General features: G+C 44.0%; 1 protein-coding gene across 2 annotated transcripts in view; it reads right to left on the reverse strand.

Annotated features, from left to right (window-relative positions):
• Nucleotides 1-19813, reverse strand: part of LOC126212818 (zinc finger protein 454-like) — a 285869-nt gene that overhangs the window by 94273 nt on the left and 171783 nt on the right. The window contains exon 4 of one of the 2 annotated variants that reach the window (XM_049940229.1): nucleotides 14028-14072. The exons of the other annotated variant lie outside the window; for it this stretch is intronic. Coding sequence (XP_049796186.1) covers nucleotides 14028-14072 — 45 coding nt within the window. The remainder of the gene's footprint in view (nucleotides 1-14027; nucleotides 14073-19813) is intronic. 2 annotated transcript variants of the gene reach the window in all.

Raw genomic sequence — 19813 nt, forward strand, 5'->3', positions numbered from 1 at the left:
AATAGTTATGCAGAATTTAGCGAAGAAAACAACAATACTCGAAAAATTTTCGTATCGAAAACATTCTTTGGCAATTTCAGCAAAATGTAAATAAGTACAAGAGTTCTTAGCACAGTTCTGAACAGAGCTCCAAGAGTTCTTTCAAAAATCCAAGTAACATTTTTTACTGCAGCTAATATTTTACGAGATAATTGCATTTTAATGAGAAAATCTTTTCACTTACTGTGAAGTTGGCACCCTTTTTTTCAGAAATATATATTTTTTTCAGAGTTCTTGATACATATGGCCTAGTTCTAGAGTTCTTTGTACAAAATTTGAATAGTTCTGCAGAATTTAACGAAGAAAACAACAAAACTCGAAAAAAATTTCGTATAGCAAACATTCGTTATTAATTTTCGCAAAAAGTAAATTCGGACAACAGTTCTGAGGGCTGTTCTGAACAGAACCCCAATAGTTCTATCGAATATCGTAATTACAATTTTTTGTGCAGCTAACACGTTACGAGATAATTGCAATTTAAGGAGGGAACCTCTTCACTTACTGTGAAGTTGGAATCCTTTTCTTCAGAAATATATATTTTGTCAGAGTTCTTGATAGAAATGTCACAGTTCTAGAGTTATTTGTACAACATTTGAATAGTCCTGCAGAATTTAGCGAAAAAAACAACAACACTCGAAAAAATTTTCGTATCGAATACATTCTTTGTCAATTTTCGCAAAAAGTAAAGTCGTACAACAGTTCTGAACAGAACACCAAGAGCTCTATCGAAAATTCTAATAATATCTTTTTGTGGCGATGATAGTTTATACGGTAACTGCTTTGATGTTAGACCCACTTTCTCCACAGAAAAAGTAAATTCGTTCAACAGTTTTGATGAACAGTTCTGGTTAACACCTCAAGACTTCTATCGATAATCATAATAACAGTTTTTGTGGTTATAATAGTTTGTATGGTAATTGATTAATTGTGGGGCACTCTTACTAAAAAAAAAATTATGTCTGTTCGTATGCTCTGATGCCAGCTCTGGATAGCATTGTAAGAGTTCTATCGAAAATACTAGTAACATATTCTGTGCAGGTAATTGTTTACGTAGTAACTGCCTTTATTAAGGAATGCTTATGAGCATTTCCCGTGAAGTTTGAACCCATTTTACGATAAATATACATTTTTTTCATAGTTCTTGATATATATGCAATAGTTCTAGATTGCCCTGCTCAAAACACGAATAGTTCTGCAGAATTTCGGGAAGAAAACAATAACTCGGCAAAATTTTGGTATGGTAAAAAATTATTTGTCAGTTTGGAAAAAATAAATTTGTATAACAGTTCTGTTGGCAGTTCTGGATAGCTCCGGAAGAGTTGCATTGAAAATGATAAGAACATTTTGGTGGCGATAATAGTTTATACAATAATTGTTTTAATCTGATACTCACTTTCTCTACTATAGCAAAATTCGTAGAATAGTTCTGATGACAGTTCTGAATATCACCCACAGAGTTCTACCAAAAACTATAATAACATTATTTGTGACGATGACATTATATGAGATAATTAATGTGGGACTCACTTTTGTCATGTAAAAGTAATAAATTCGTACAAAAGGTCTGATGACATTTCTTAATACGACCCTAAGAGTTCTACCGACAACTGTAATAACATTTTTTGTGGGGATAACAGTTAATGAGATAATAGCATTTTCGAGAGACCCACTTCGTCTACATTATAATAAATTGGCACAACGCTTTTGCTGACATTTCTGGATAGCACCGAAAGAGTTCTTTTAAAAACCCTCATAACATTTTTATGGTGCCAGTAGATTATGAAATAGATTGTGTGTTCACTCTGCAGTGGGTGTGCGCCGATGTGAAACTTACTGGCAGATAAAAACTGTGTGCCGGACCGGGTCTCTAACCCCAGGCTATGACGAAGCAATATCGTCACAATATCCTTTCGTCCAGGAGTGCTTCTTCTGCAATTTTCGTAGGACAACTTCTACGAAATTGGGAACGCAGGAGATGAAGTACTGCTGGAAGTACAGCTATGAGGACGATCGTAAATTCTCACTTTTATTTTGAAAAACCGAAAATCGAAAACCCGGATGTATATTCTACTAATTACAAAAAGTCTAAATGTTCAGCACTATACAAATGCCGGTACACCTTCTTAAGACTGACTGTAGTAACTGTAGATGGAAGCGTGGGATGTGCCCGCTTAGATGATTCAAAGAGAGAAGGCTCGTCAGTGCAAAACAAACAGATGGCTGAGAGAGCAGATACATTCACACGCGCCACTAACCAGATGGTGTCACACCTGTCGAGAATCCACCAGAGGTACAATGAGCTGTGGTGGAGTGCTGTTGGCGTGGATACTATGCAACTTACTTGATGGGCATCAATACACCGTTATATTAATGTAAAATACTTGAGAAACAGTGTCAATCACACACTCCGAGTTCCTTATCACTCAGTACTAGACTAAATTACCGGCCTAGTGATAAGCAGCCTATGTACCTCACCGGCTACACATCTTCGTGTTATAAGAAAAAAAGAGAAAAATACCAAGGGACACAAAATATGAATCCGGATAAACCGGAAATCCGGATTACTGAGGACCAAATAAACGAGGTTCTTATTTACAAATTTCGAACTTCTTATTAACTTTAATACTGTATCCCCTCAACATAATAACACCTCTATCAGTCATGAATTAGGATTTAAACATACTACTTAGTTCGTTTGTACAATATATTCAGTAAATATACTTACATTTCTATACATTGTAGACTTTTAACTCTCGCTGTAGTGTAACTCATCAAACTTCCACACTTCCTTTCTAACTAGAACAAATGTTTGCAGCAATATTAACGACAGCAATTTCAAATTTATTCGTTACACACAGCACATGTTTTTATGTATCCTAGCGTCTGGTGATGTTGCCACATAACTTTCATCCATGAGGGTCCTAGGCATATTTTTAGCTGTTAGTGGGTCCTGGATGTCATGAGAGCTCAAAACAATTACTGTTTTACGTAATAAAATTCATCTGGTTCTTCCTTATTCTAAAAATATACACTTCATGTATGCCTTTCATTGTTGTATGATTCAGTATCGACGCTAATGCTCTCTTGATGAGATATGAGCCAATTGCTCGTTTTTATCCACTGTGCCCTTTCGTATTTCATTTCAGCGATTAATTTATTTGTTTATCAACGTAGTAAGTAGTACAAAGCTAATCCAGAATGTAAACTGCACTGAAATTCTGTTTGAACTGTTTAATCGTCAGTGTCCGCTGTCTGAACGTCAAGTATCAGATTAATACACTGTGCCTGGTTGCGTTATTTTATAGGAATTTTATTATTTTAAGTGGGAAGTACTAGATAATGTTGAAGAAATTCAAAGCATATTGTTCAAAGAGCATAATATTATTCGAAATTTACCTGTACCAATAGGTGCAGCCAAAGCAGCTCATAGATAACGATATTTGTCTATTGTAGTTTTGTATTCCAATCAGAATTTTGAGAGCATCAGAGCCTCATTTCAGCGTGAGAGAGGGGTAAAATCAATAGATGATATTGAATTGAAAGCCTTCATCAGTCTCTTGTTTTTAATTGTTGTTAACAAAAGTTACAGATAAAGCCTGGAAGATCTGTGTGGAACTGATGGTGATGGCATTGAAAAATTTCACCTCGCAAACGAACATAAAACGTTTCAAATTTATTCTGGAGAGCCTTAGATTTTACTGTCGCGCTATTCGTGATGAAAGGAGACAATTAGACAAGCTAGCAGCTATTCGGGAAATATTTACTGTGTTTGTACGCAACTACCACAAATCTTACACCCTTGGAGAAAATGTTACATTAGACAAGAAGCTGAAAGAATTCTGTGGAAGGTACAGTTTTCGCCAATATGTATCAATCAAAACAAACGAGTATGGATTCTTAAGTATTTTACCTGTACAATTTGGAAATGTACGCTGTGTTGCAACCAAAAGGATTTACCAACTGAGCAATAACCATTTTGATGTTGTTCTGTGACTGTGTAAACCTATATATCAGTCAGGTCGAAATGTGAAAGCGGACAACTGGTTTACTAGTACTGGAATGATAATAGAGCTATGAAGGGAGAATTTCTCTTTTGTTGTCATCATTTAGAAAAACAAGCGTGAAGATTTCTCTAGAGTTTGCTATTAGTAAAAGAAGGGCTGCCCACATTTCCTTTTTTGGCTTCCACAAGACTGAACTCTAGTTTCCTCCGTACCTAAAAAGGGAAAGTGAGTGATCCAGGCATCACGTTTGCATGAAGATAATTCGATAGATGCTGACATTGTAGATAAACGGAAGCCATCCACCGTAAATTTTACAGTAGCGTTAAGTGTGGTATTTTCACAGCGGATCAGCTGAATGCTTTGTACAACGCTGCAAGAAATGTGCGCCGCTGGTCAATGGTTATATTTTTGTAATGATCAGTACAGTTGGAATGTATGCACAAGTGATTTATTGTGGCAACAGTAAGAATTGTATCAGAAGGAAAGGGTTCCTGAATCAGCTATGTTTTACAATGTTGTTTTCTTCGCTAAATTTTGCAGAACTATTGAAATTTTGTACAGAGAACTCTAGAACTATGACTTATCTATCAAGAACTCTGAAGAAAATATATATTTCTGAAAAAAAGGGCGCCAGCTTCACAGTAGGAGCTCTTATGGGGTTCTTAATTAAGTTGCAATTACCTCTTAAACTATCACCTGCACAAAAAAATTCTACTAGGAATTTCGATAGAACTCTTCACGTGGTGTCCAGAACTGTCATCAGAACTGTTGTACGAATATATTTATTTTTTCCGTAGACAAAGTGTGTCCCACATTAAATCAATTTATCACAAACTATTATCGCCATAGAAAAATGTTATTAGGATTTTCGATAGTGCTCTTGGGGTTCTGTTCAGAACTGTCCTCAGAACTGTTGTACAAGTTTAATTTTTGCGAAAATTGACAAAAAATGTTTTCGATACAAAAATTTTGTCGAGTATTGTTGTTTTCTTCGCTAAATTCTACAGAACTATTGAAATTTTTTACAAAGAACTCTAGAACTATGGCATATCTATCAAGAACTCTGAAAAAAGTATACATTTCTGAAAAAAAGGGTGCCAACTTCACAGTAAGTGAAAAGATTTTCTCCTTAAATTGCAATTATCTCGTAAACTATTAGCTGCACAAAAAATGTTACTTGGGTTTTCGATAGAACTCTTGGAGTTGTGTTCAGAACTGTGCTCAGAACTGTTGTACTTATTTACAATTTGCGAAAATTGACGAAGAATGTTTTCGATACGAAAATTTTTTCGAATATTGTTTTCCTCGCCAAATTCTGCAGAACTATTGAAATTTTGTACAAAGAACTCTAGAACTATGGCATATCTATCAAGAACTCTGAAAAAAGTATACATTTCTGAAAAAAAGGGTGCCAACTTCACAGTAAGTGAAAAGATTTTCTCCTTAAATTGCAATTATCTCGTAAACTATTAGCTGCATAAAAAAATGTTACTTGAATTTTCGAAAGAACTCTTGGAGCTCTGTTCAGAACTGTGCTCAGAACTCTTGTACTTATTTACATTTTGCTGAAATTGCCAAAGAATGTTTTCGATACGAAAATTTTTCGAGTATTGTTGTTTCTTCGCTAAATTCTGCATAACTATTGAAATTTTGTGCAAAGAACTCTAGAACTATGGCACATCTAACAAGAACTGTGAAAAAAAATACATATTTCTCGAAAAAGGGGCGCTAACTTCACACGACTGTCTGCCAGCAGTCACCAACTCGTTCACTCCCTGCACATTGTCTGGAGTGTGTGCAGTACGAGGCCTGCCGCTGCGAGGACAATCCTCAATATTGCCTTGCCCACTTTCGTCACGTAACCTGCTCGCCCACCGACTAACTGCACTGCGATCGACAGCAGCATCTCCGTACACCTCTTTCAACATCTTGTGGATGTTTCCCACTGTCTCGTTTTCACAGCAAAGGAATTCTATGACAGCACGTTGCTTTGACGAACTTCAAGTGTAGCAGCCATCTTGAAGACATGCTGTGACGGTGCCACTCACAGCAACAGGTTGAACTAAGTTTGAAAACAAGCGGGAAGGATGTATCTACAAACTGTGAAACTTGCACACATGCAGAATGAAAATTGTATTTTTACAAAAATACTGTGCATTTCTTTTGGAGTGACCCTCGTATATCAGTCTCAGGAAATGGTCTCGTAAATGTAAGAGGACGTGGTTCGAGCCAGGAGACGGGATACATATGCGACATTTACTACTTCCTGAGGATCAAGTCGTTATAGCACAAGATGGGGAGGTTGCAAATTATACTTTTACGTGTATTCAGTTAGAAATACGAATATAAAAACTACAGATTAATTATCCAAAAACAAAATGTCTTACTAATGATCTGGGTGAACTGTAAGTGGAAGGCAAACAATTCAAAAAGGACAACAGTATTTGCTACCTTGGGTACACTTTAGAAAAAGGAGGGGAATTCAAACTAAACAGCCCAGTCACCTATAAACAACGTGAATATAACCGTCTTCTCCAGCACGGACCGCTGCGAGATGTGCAGGAAGAGACTCAGTCAGGTTTGGAAAGTATCGACAGGGATATGGCGCCATGGTAACTCCAGTGTCGTGGCCAGATGCGCTGCGATTCTTAGTTCAAGATCCATAGCATAAACAGCCTGATCGAGGTGGTCTCACAGATTTTTGATTGGGTTTGAATTCGGGAAGTTTGTTGGCCAGGGGATTATGGTAAACTACACCGAGGCGCCAAAGAAACTGGTATAGGCAAGCGTATTCAAATACAGAGACATGTAAACACCCAGAATACGGCACTGCCAGAGGCAACGCCTGTATAAGACAAGTTCCTGACGCAGTTGTTAGGTCGGTTAATGCTGCTACAAAGATAGTTTATCAACATGTAAGTGAGTTTGTGCGTGGTGTTATACAGCTTGGTCCATTGATCGTGACCGGGCCAAATATCTAACGAAATAAGCATCAAACGAAAAAACTACAAAGAACGAAACTTGTCTAGCTTGAAGGGGGAAACCAGCTCGTCCGCTAGATGGTGCTGCCATAGGTCAAACAGATATCAACTGCATTTTTTAAAACTAGGAACCCCCATTTTTTATTACATATTCATGTAGTACGCAAAGAAATATGAATGTTTTCGTTGGACCACTTTTTTCGCTTTGTGATAGGTGGCACTGTAATAGTCACAAACATATGGCTCAGAATTTTAGACAAACAGGTAGGTTTTTTAAATTAAAATACAGAACGTAGATACGTTTGAACATTTTATTTCGGTTGTTCCAATGTGATTCGTGTACCTTTGTGAACTTATCATTTCTGAGACGCATGCTGTTACAGCGTGATTATCTCTAAATACCACATTAATACAATAAATGCTCAAAATGATGTCCGTCAACCTCAATGCATTTGGCAATACGTGTAACGACATTCCTCTCAACAGCGAGTAGTTCGCCTTCCGTAATGTTCGCACATGCATCGACAATGCGCTGACGCATGTTGTCAGGCGTTGTCGGTGGATCACGATAGCAATCCCCAACTTTCCCCACAGAAAGAAATCCGGGGACGTCAGATCCAGTGAACGTGCGGACAACGGTATGCTGCTTCAATGACCAATCCACCTGTCACGAAATACGCCATTCAATACCGCTTCAACCACACCCGAGCTATGTGCCAGACATCCTTCATGTTGGAAGTACATCGCCATTCTGTCATGCAGTGAAACATCTTGTAGTAACATCGATAGAACATAACGCGTAGGAAATCAGCATACATTGCACCATTTAGATTGCCATCGATAAAATGGGGGCCAATTATCCTTCCTCCCATAATGCCGCACCATGCATTAACCCGCCAAGGTCGTTGATGTTCCACTTGTCGCAGCCGTCGTGGATTTTCTGTTGCCCAATAGTGCATATTATGCCGGTGTACGTTACCGCTGTTAGTGAATGACGCTTCGTTGCGAAATAGAACGCGTGCAAAAAAAATCTGTCATCGTCCCGTAATTTCTCTCGTGCCCACTGGCAGAACTGTACACGACGTTCAAAGTCGACGCCATGCAATTCCTGGTGCATAGAAATATGGTACGGGTGCAATCGTTGTTGATATAGCATTCTCAACTCCGAAGTTTTGAGATTCCCGCTTCTCGCGCAATTTGTCTGCTACTGATGAGCGGATTAGCCGCGACAGGAGCTAAAACACCTACTTGGGCGTTGTCATTTGTTGCAGGTCGTGGTTGACGTTTCATATGTGGCTGAACACTTCCTGTTTCCTTAAATAACGTAACTATCCGGCGAACGGTCCGGACACTTGGATGATGTCGTCCAGGATACCGAGCAGCATACATAGCACACGCCCGTTGGGCATTTTGATCACAATAGCCATACATCGACACGATATCGACCTTTTCCGCGATTAGTAAACGGTCCATTTTAACACGAGTAATGTATTCCGTCCACACTGCCGGAATGTTACGTGATACCACGTACTTATACGTTTGTGACTATTACAGCGCCATCTGTCACAAAGCGAAAAAAATGGTCCAGGTAAAGCAATCATATTTCTTTACGTACTACACGAATATGTAATAAAAATGGGGGTTCCTATTTTTTTAAAAAAACGCAGTTGACATCCGTTTGACCTATGGCAGCGCCATCTAGCGGGCCGACCATAGCGCCATCTGGTTTCCCCCTTCAAGCTAGACGAGTTTCGTCTTTGTAGTTTTTTTGTTTGATGCTTATTTTGTGAGATATTTGGCCCGGTCACTATCAATGGACCACCTGTATATTCTTCGGCCTTAGACAGTACCGGAAAAATGAAAATAGGTCAGTAATCAGAGGGTGCTGTAGCAATGTCCTTCTTAGAAAGTGGTTTAACTAGTTTCTGTTTTCAGAACTTAGGGAAAATGCGGTTAATGAGTTGTTGAAGATATCTATTACAGTGGGCAGTAGTTGATTAATAATATGATTCATCATTTGGACTGTGATGCCATCACATCCAGCAGATGCTGATCTGATCATTACGTTAGCTTTTTTGACGGTACTGCAAGTAACATGCTTTAGAGAGTATTCTTCGTGGCTTAAGTCATTTACCCCCGTAAAGTGATCAACGAGTATCTGCTTCGTATGTGGTTTAATTATGGTTGTAGGTAATGTGAAGTACCGGCTCAGTTCTTCAGCTGAGACAATGGTAATACCTGCAGCTTTTACTCTGCCTATACCAAGACTATTTAGGTTATTCTACAGTGTAGCTTATTTGTTCCGGCTGTCGTTTAATACACTCCTGGAAATGGAAAAAAGAACACATTGACACCGGTGTGTCAGACCCACCATACTTGCTCCGGACACTGCGAGAGGGCGGTACAAGCAATGATCACACGCACGGCACAGCGGACACACCAGGAACCGCGGTGTTGGCCGTCGAATGGCGCTAGCTGCGCAGCATTTGTGCACCGCCGCCGTCAGTGTGAGCCAGTTTGCCGTGGCATACGGAGCTCCATCGCAGTCTTTAACACTGGTAGCATGCCGCGACAGCGTGGACGTGAACCGTATGTGCAGTTGACGGACTTTGAGCGAGGGCGTATAGTGGGCATGCGGGAGGCCGGGTGGACGTACCGCCGAATTGCTCAACACGTGGGGCGTGAGGTCTCCACAGTACATCGATGTTGTCGCCAGTAGTCGGCGGAAGGTGCACGTGCCCGTCGACCTGGGACCGGACCGCAGCGACGCACGGATGCACGCCAAGACCGTAGGATCCTACGCAGTGCCGTAGGGGACCGCACCGCCACTTCCCAGCAAATTAGGGACACTGTTGCTCCTGGGGTATCGGCGAGGACCATTCGCAACCGTCTCCGTGAAGCTGGGCTACGGTCCCGCACACCGTTAGGCCGTCTTCCGCTCACGCCCCAACATCGTGCAGCCCGCCTCCAGTGGTGTCGCGACAGGCGATATGGAGCGACGAATGGAGACGTGTCGTCTTCAGCGATGAGAGTCGCTTCTGCCTTGGTGCCAATGATGGTCGTATGCGTGTTTGGCGCCGTGCAGGTGAGCGCCACAATCAGGACTGCATACGACCGAGGCACACAGGGCCAACACCCGGCATCATGGTGTGGGGAGCGACCTCCTACACTGGCCGTACACCACTGGTGATCGTCGAGGGGACACTGAATAGTGCACGGTACATCCAAACCGTCATCGAACCCATCGTTCTACCATTCCTAGACCGGCAAGGGAACTTGCTGTTCCAACAGGACAATGCACGTCCGCATGTATCCCGTGCCACCCAACGTGCTCTAGAAGGTGTAAGTCAACTACCCTGGCCAGCAAGATCTCCGGATCTGTCCCCCATTGAGCATGTTTGGGACTGGATGAAGCGTCGTCTCACGCGGTCTGCACGTCCGGCACGAACGCTGGTCCAACTGAGGCGCCAGGTGGAAATGGCATGGCAAGCCGTTCCACAGGACTACATCCAGCATCTCTACGATCGTCTCCATGGGAGAATAGCAGCCTGCATTGCTGCGAAAGGTGGATATACACTGTACTAGTGCCGACATTGTGCATGCTCTGTTGCCTGTGTCTATGTGCCTGTGGTTCTGTCAGTATGATCATGTGATGTATCCGACCCCAGGAATGTGTCCCAAACATGCTCAATGGGGGACAGATCCGGAGATCTTGCTGGCCAGGGTAGTTGACTTACACCTTCTAGAGCACGTTGGGTGGCACGGGATACATGCGGACGTGCATTGTCCTGTTGGAACAGCAAGTTCCCTTGCCGGTCTAGGAATGGTAGAACGATGGGTTCGATGACGGTTTGGATGTACCGTGCACTATTCAGTGTCCCCTCGACGATCACCAGTGGTGTACGGCCAGTGTAGGAGATCGCTCCCCACACCATGATGCCGGGTGTTGGCCCTGTGTGCCTCGGTCGTATGCAGTCCTGATTGTGGCGCTCACCTGCACGGCGCCAAACACGCATACGACCATCATTGGCACCAAGGCAGAAGCGACTTTCATCGCTGAAGACGACACGTCTCCATTCGTCCCTCCATTCACGCCTGTCGCGACACCACTGGAGGCGGGCTGCACGATGTTGGGGCGTGAGCGGAAGACGGCCTAACGGTGTGCGGGACCGTAGCCCAGCTTCATGGAGACGGTTGCGAATGGTCCTCGCCGATACCCCAGGAGCAACAGTGTCCCTAATTTGCTGGGAAGTGGCGGTGCGGTCCCCTACGGCACTGCGTAGGATCCTACGGTCTTGGCGTGCATCCGTGCGTCGCTGCGGTCCGGTCCCAGGTCGACGGGCACGTGCACCTTCCGCCGACCACTGGCGACAACATCGATGTACTGTGGAGACCTCACGCCCCACGTGTTGAGCAATTCGGCGGTACGTCCACCCGGCCTCCCGCATGCCCACTATACGCCCTCGCTCAAAGTCCGTCAACTGCACATACGGTTCACGTCCACGCTGTCGCGGCATGCTACCAGTGTTAAAGACTGCGATGGAGCTCCGTATGCCACGGCAAACTGGCTGACACTGACGGCGGCGGTGCACAAATGCTGCGCAGCTAGCGCCATTCGATGGCCAACACCTCGGTTCCTGGTGTGTCCGCTGTGCCGTGCGTGTGACCATTGCTTGTACAGCCCTCTCGCAGTGTCCGGAGCAAGTATGGTGGGTCTGACACACCGGTGTCAATGTGTTCTTTTTTCCATTTCCAGGTGTGTATGTATTACACTTCACAAAATGGACATCGTTGACATTCAAGAAAAGTTCAAAACAAGCCACTAAGTTGCACCATGAGCACTGGATGAGAAATGGCGCGCCACAGTGATCACACAGTGTCGCACCATCAAGATCGATGGCGAACTGCTTCGGTGCTACAAACTAAGCAGGACGTTCAGCTAGGTGCCCTCCAATTTCTCGCAGTACAACACATAATTAACAGCCAATTTACCATCCAGATTAACTGTTGGAATAACTGTAATCGAATACCACACATTCCACTGACTCATCTTGCAGAAACGCTGATATTTCATCTGCCATTTCTTTCTCAGTCTGTAAAATTACTTGAGTTCCTTTCTGACGAAATGTCAACTTCACCCAGCCACTGTTGTATGGGGGTCACTCCAAAAGAAATGCACACTATTTTTATAAAAATACAGTTTTCATTCTGCATGTACGAAAGTTTTACAGTTTGTAGATACATCCTTCCCACTTGTTTTCAAACTTAGTTCAACCTGTTCCTCTAGGCGCGCAGTCCGGAACCGTGTGACTGCTACGGTCGCAGGTTCGAATCCAGCCTCGGGCATGGATGTGTGTGATGTCCTTAGGTTAGTTAGGTTTAAGTAGTTCTAAGTTCTAGGGGACTGATAACCCCAGCAGTTGAGTCGCATAGTGCTCAGAGCCATTTGAACCATCAACCTGTTCCCGTGAGTGGCACCGTCACAGCATGTCTTCAAGATGGCTGCTACACTTGACGTTCGTCAGAGGCAACGTGCTGTCATAGAATTCCTGTGCTGTGAAAACGAGACCATGGGAAACATCCACAAGAGGTTGAAAGAGGTGTACGGAGATGCTGCCGTCGATCGCAGTACAGTTAGTCGGTGGGCAAGCAGGTTACGTGATGAAAGCGGGCACGGCAATATTGAGGATTGTCCTCGCAGCGGCAGGCCTCGTACTGCACACACTCCAGACAATGTGGAGAGAGTTAACGAACTGGTGACTGGTGACAGACGCATCACAGTGAACGAATTGTCACGCTACGTTGGGATAGGGGAAGGAAGTGTTTGCAGAATACTGAAAGTGTTGCCGTTAAAAATGGTTTGTGCCAGGTGGGTTCCCAGGATGTTGACAGTGGCTCACAGAGAAACAAGAAAAATGGTATGCAGCGAACTTTTGGAACCGTAAGAGAATGGTGGAGGTGAATTTCTTGGAAGAATTGTGACAGGTGATGAAACATGGCTTCATAATTTTTGACCAGAGACGAAGAGGCAATCAATGGAGTGGCATCGTGCAAATTCACCCAAGAAAAAAAATTCAAAACCACACTTTCAGCTGGAAAAGTTATGGCTACGGTGTTTTTCGATTCCGAAGGACTCTTGCTTGTGGACATCGTGCCAAGTGGAACCACCATAAATTCTGATGCATATGTGAAGATACCGAACAAACTTCAAGCTCGACTGAGTCGTGTTCGACCTCATTGGAAAAAGCAGGATGTTTTGCTGTTGTACGACAATGCACGGCCACATGTCAGTCAAAAAACCGTGGAAGCGATCACAAAACTCGGATGGACAACACTGAAACACCCGCCTTACAGTCCTGACCTGGCTCCATGAGACTATCATGTATTTGGGAAACTGAAAGACTCTCTTCGTGGAACAAGGTTTGAAGATGATGACTCCATTGTGCACGCTGCCAAATAGTGGCTCCAACAGGTTGGTGCAGAATTTTACCGTGCGGGGATACAGGCGCTGGTTCCAAGATGGCGTAAGGCAGTTGAGAGGGATGGAAATTATGTGGAGAAATGAAAATATTGTTCCTAAATGATGTATCTACACACTGTAAAACCTTCAAACATGTAGAATAAAAGATGGGTTTTAAAAAAAATAGCGTGCATTTCTTTTGGAGTGACCCTCGTACATATGATGGGTAGTTTGCTATGTTTATTGCTGCAATCGTTCTGCTTTATACCAACACCCCTGGCACTGTAGCACTGTTGTGAGTTACTCATCGACTAAGTAAATCGCCTACGCTCTGTATCCTCATACTGTGCTCAGAATTGGATGCCATAAACATTACTGGTTTTTTTCGACCTCGCACTCAAGGGGCTCCTTATCAGAAAAATGAAGGAAACAAGAGTTACCCTTATTTCTGTAAACCATTCACCGACTTTGCAGACACACCTTGGATTATTTACAGAACCAGTCGGTTGTATAAGGAACATGTACAGAGAACGTCACACTCACCAGAGGGTCAGAGCGGCTCCCTAGCTGCCCACCACCTGGCAATACCTGCAACAGATAAGGAGACGCCATGGATTGCAGAAACTACTGGCACGGAGTGCATGCATGCATATTTGTGTGTGTGTGTATGTGTGTGTGTGTGTGTGTGTGTGTGTGTGTGTGTGTGTGTGTGTGCGTAAAACAGTTTATTTGTCGTCAGTTACGAGACGACCAGTTGGAGAACATTTCGCTTCAACCACAGTTATAAGGTAGAGAATGACAATAAGGTCAGAACACTGTAAGGCAAGTCAAACCCAGCAAAACTTTCCAATCTACAGGGTGAACATTAATAAAACTGGCGGAATGCTGACTGGGAATGGAGGAAGAAAGGCCGTATGAGATGTGTCTGGATGGACAGTGTGCGTACAACGACAACAAATCATTCTCGAACACAGCAGGGAGCTGCATCCCATCCACGTCAAAACAGATGTTCAAACTGCCCTGCAGGGGATTGTAGGTGATTGGGAAAGTAGCGGTTGTCATGCAGGTTACACATAATCGTATTTTGGCTTACACCATTTAGCGAGATACATGTCTGGAAGTTTTACTAGGGTTCGTCTCACTGTCTTGTAGAATCTACACTACTGGCCATTAAAATTGCTACACCACGAAGATGACGAGCTACAGACGCGAAATTTAACCGACAGGAAGAAGATGCTATGATATGCAAATGATAAGCTTTTCAGAGCATTCACACAAGGTTGGCGCCGGTGGCGACACCTACAATGTGCTGACATGAGGAAAGTTTTCAACCGATATCTCGTACACAAACAGCAGTTGACAGGCGTTGCCTGGTGAAACGTTGTTTTGATGCCTCGTGTAAGGAGGAGAAATGCGTACGATCACTTTTCCGACTTTGATAAACGTCGGATTGTGGCCTATCGCGATTGCGGTTTATCGTATCCCGACATTGCTGCTCGCGTTGGTCGAAATCCGATGACTGTTAGCAGAATATGGAATCGGTGGGTTCAGGAGGGTAATACGGAACGCCGTGCTGGATCCCAACGGCCTCGAATCACTAGCAGTCGAGATGACAGGCATCTTATCCGCATGGCTGTAACGGATCGTGCAGCCACGTCTCGATCCCTGAGTCAACAGATAGGGACGTTTGCAAGGCAACAACCATCTGCACGAACAGTTCGACGACGTTTGTAGCAGCACGGACTATCAGCTCGGAGACCGTGGCTGCGGTTACCCTCGACGCAGTATCACAGACGAGCACCTGCGACGGTGTACTCGACGAGGAACCTGGGTGCAAGAATGGCAAAACGTCATTTTTTCGGATGAATCCAGGTTCTGTATACAGCATCACTATGGTCGCATCCGTGTTTGGCGACATCGCGGTGAACGCACATTGGAATCGTGTATTCCTCATTGCCATACTGGCGTATCACCCGGCGTGATGGTATGGGGTGCCATCGGTTACACGTCTCGGTCACCTCTTGTTCGCATTGACGGCGCTTTGAACAGTGGACGTTACATTTCAGATGTGTTACGACCCGTGGCTCTACCCTTCATTCGATCCCTGTGAAACCCTACATTTCAGCAGGATAATGCACGACCGCATGTTGCAGGTCCTGTACGGGCCTTTCTGGATGCAGAAAATGTTCGACTGCTGCCCTGGCCAGCACATTCTCCAGATCTATCACCAGCTGAAAACGTCTGGTCAATCGTGGCCGAGCAACTGGCTCGTCACAATACGCCAGTCACTACTCTTGATGAAGTGTGGTATCGTGTTGAAGCTGCATGGGCAGCTGTACCTTACACGCCATCCAAGCTCTGTTTGACTCAATGCCCAGGCGTATCAAGGCCGTTATTACAGCCCGAGGTCGTTGTTCTGGGTACTGATTTCTCAGGATCTATGCACCCAAATTGCGTGAAAATGTAACGACATGTCAGTTGTAGTATAATATATTTGTCCAATGAATACCAGTTTATCATCTGCATTTCTTCTTGGTGTAGCAATTTTAATGGCCAATACTGTAGTTCTCCAAATCTCGTGTGAGCACAGTCCGGCACATCCCTCGGCATTCGTCTGTCTAAATAGGTCCATGATCACACATACGTCCGAAAAGGTGTGCTGTGGTTGGTGTGTGTGTGTTGGCACTTCTTTTTGTATAGCCGTGCTCCCCCTCGACCATTTCCATCTGCTCGCTCGTGCAATAACACCACCTCCGTTTGTTCCCGACGTGAACACTGGACCATTCTGCTGCTTACAGTACGCTGCGTTAATAACGCAGCCTCCAATACACAAGGAACACGTGACAGTTCCGCACTGTCGCCTGATAAACAAAGTAAGAGTCTACGGAATATCAGACCAGCTGTGTGGCTAGATTGAAGAGTTTCTAGCAAACAGAACACAGCATGTTGTACTCAATGGAGAGACGTCTACAGCTGTTAAAGTATTAAAGTAACCTCTGGCGTGCCACAGCGGAGTGTTATGCGACCATTGCCTTTCACAATATATATAAATGACCTAGTAGATAGTACTAAAATGTAAACTTTCACGGCCGGAAATATCATGTCCATTATAATTATCCGGGCTGTTATGCCGTGGTCGGTTGATGAATTCCGTATTGTTTCCCAACGTTTCGTCTCCGACTGCGGGAGACATCTTCGGTTGAAATTATTTGGGTGTTTAGCGATTTCGATTGCCTCCCTGTAGAGCCTTTCGTAGTATCCGCTCGTGGCCGCTAGTACTTGCGTCTCCTCGAAACGAATATTGTGGTTCCCTGGCTGGAAAGCATGCTCCGCAACAGCTGATCGTTCCGTTTCTCCTCTTCTACAATTTCCCTTGTGCTCTTCCAAACGTTTAGAAACAGTTCTTTTGGTGGTACCCACATAAACATCACCACAGCTGCATGGGATCCTATACACTCCAGATTTTTCCAATGGTTTGCGAGCGTCCTTGGCAGGCCTAAGGTATTCCTGTATGTTCCTGGTGGGCTTGTAAATTACGGTAATATTCCGCTTCGTCAAGATCCTCCCTATTCTTTCCGTTACATTTTTAACAAACGGCAGGAAAACCTTAGATTTTGCAGTAGCCTGTACGTCAGTATGATTTCTGCGTGGCTGCCTCAGCGCACGTTTTATTTCGGCGTACGAATATCCGTTCTTCATTAGTGCATTGTGGAGATGTTCCATCTCAGCGTCGAGCAACTCAGGTTCACAAATATTTCTAGCTCTGTCCGCTAACGTCTTGATAACACCCCGCTTCTGTTGTGGGTGGTGGTTCGAATCCCGGTGCAAATAATGGTCCGTGTGCGTGGGTTTGCGGTACACTGAGTGGCCCAAACTACCATTTTCGTTTCTAAAAACAAGCACATCGAGGAAATGTAGTTTGCCGTCTACCTCCTCCTCCATTGTAAACTGAATTCTTGAGTTTATACTGTTCAGATGTTCGTGGACCCGGCTTAGTTCCTCCCTACCATGTCTCCACAACACAAACGTGTCATCCACGTATCGGAACCATACATTTGGTTTTTTGCTGGCAGCACCTAAGGCCTCTTCTTCGAATTTCTCCATAAAGAAGTTTGCAATTACGGGACTTAGGGGGCTTCCCATAGCCATGCCATCCGTTTGCTCATAAAACTGTTCATTCCACTTGAAGTATGTGGTCGTCAAACAACACTTATACAGCTCTAAAATATCGGCAGGAAAAATTCGATCCAGCTCTTCCAATACATCATTAAGTGGAACCATGGTAAACAGCGATACCACATCGAAGCTGACCAATATGTCCCCCGGCTGGACCACTGTGCCATTCAATCTGCTGATGAACTGTGTCGAATTCTTTATATACGAGTCCGAACGGCTCACATATGGTTTTAACAGCGTAGTCAAAAACTTGGCTAACGAGTAGGTGGGCGAACCAATGGCACTTAGTATCGGTCTTAACGGTACATTTTCTTTATGAATTTTGGGCAATCCATAAAGCCTCGGTGGTAGCGCAGCCGAATTGCAGAGACCTTTCTGTACACAATGTAGGACTTTTTTATTAACCGCGGCACAGTTCTGAGAACGTTGTTATTGGGGTTCTTATTCAGCTGCCTATATGCTTGCGGATCCAGTAGATCAGTAATTCAACTCTGATAGTCGGCCACATCCATAACCACCGTTGCGCTTTCTTTGTCAGCTGGGAGAACGAAAATACTATCGTCGTCATTCAGGAGTTTTAAAGCTCTTCTCACACCCACAGTTATATTACTTTTCGGCGGTTTTGCATTGGCTAATATTCTCACTGTTTCTATACGGATTTCTTCAGCTGTTACAGAATCTAAACTGCGAATTCCTGCTTCTACATTGGCTATAATTTCTTCCGTGGGCACAAAACGCGGACTAACAGCAAAATTTCCTGCCTTGGCAAGCACAGATGTCTCATCGTCAGATAACGAACGTTTGGACAAATTGATAACGGTCCTGGAAACGTCTAAATGCCGAACAGTCTGATTAGGTAGCAAATTATCAAACTTCTTCTTCTGTCTACTAGACGTCGTCAACATACGCTTCCCCATAGTATCATGCAGTAGTCTATCAATTTTATCCCAGTCACCGCTGCACAGTTTATTACTGATCGTAATATGGAGAGACATTAACTTACAGTTTGTGCTTGCCAAGTCCCGTCGGGTCTGCTGAATGCGCTCTCGTAGTAAGGCCTCCTCAGTCCGTTTGAAAATGCGTTGTGCCTTTCCCGAATAGAACAGTCGCTTTATCTTCAGAAATATCGGTATAACGCCGACAGCTCTGCAACGAGACAGGAATGTGAGGGAACACAAAAGCTGCACTCTCTTCTTCTGGAGTCCTTCCAGGCGTCGCACTTCTCTTGACATCTCCTCCCCGTAGAGGCGTCTGATACTAAAATGTAAACTTTCACGGCCGGAAATATCATGTCCATTATAATTATCCGGGCTGTTATGCCGTTGTCGGTTGATGAATTCCGTATTGTTTCCCAACGTTTCGTCTCCGACTGCGGGAGACATCTTCAAGGGCGTCAAATTAAACGGTATATGGATGCCGGTGTTAAAGAAGATGTGTACCACTCGTCCACTACTGGGTGATGGCAACGGCGATCGACGGCGACGGACAGCGGCCAATTGCACTGACGTTTTCAAAACACGTGACGTCACGCCGCGGCGCGGGGGAGCGCGGACATGGAATTTAGCGGCAGTCAGTAGCGAGCCAGCGCGTGTGTTGGACCTTCCATCAAGCTACGGACCCCCTTGAAGATGTCTCCCGCAGTCGGAGACGAAACGTTGGGAAACAATACGGAATTCATCAACCGACCACGGCATAACAGCCCGGATAATTATAATGGACTAGTAGATAGTGTCGGAAGTTTCATGCGGCTTATGCTGTAGTATACAGAGAAGTTGCAGCATTAGAAACTTACAGCGAAATGCAGGAAGATCTGCAGCGGATAGGCACTTGGTGCAGGGAGTGGCAACTGACCCTTAACATAGACAAATGTAATGTATTGCGAATACATAGAAAGAAGGATCATTTATTGTATGATTATATGATAGCAATGTGTGCGGAACGATTTGAAGTGGAATGATCATATAAAATTAATTGTTGATAAGGGGGGGGGTGCCAGGTTGAGATTCATTGGGAGAGTCCTTAGAAAATGTAGTCCATCAACAAAGGAGATGGCTTACAAAACACTCGTTCGACCTATACTTGAGTATTGCTCATCAGTGTGGGATCCGTACCAGGTCGGGTTGACGGAGGAGATAGAGAAGATCCAAAGAAGA

Source organism: Schistocerca nitens, chromosome 11, assembly GCF_023898315.1.
Source record: "Schistocerca nitens isolate TAMUIC-IGC-003100 chromosome 11, iqSchNite1.1, whole genome shotgun sequence".
Taxonomy (NCBI): Eukaryota; Metazoa; Arthropoda; class Insecta; order Orthoptera; family Acrididae; genus Schistocerca; species Schistocerca nitens.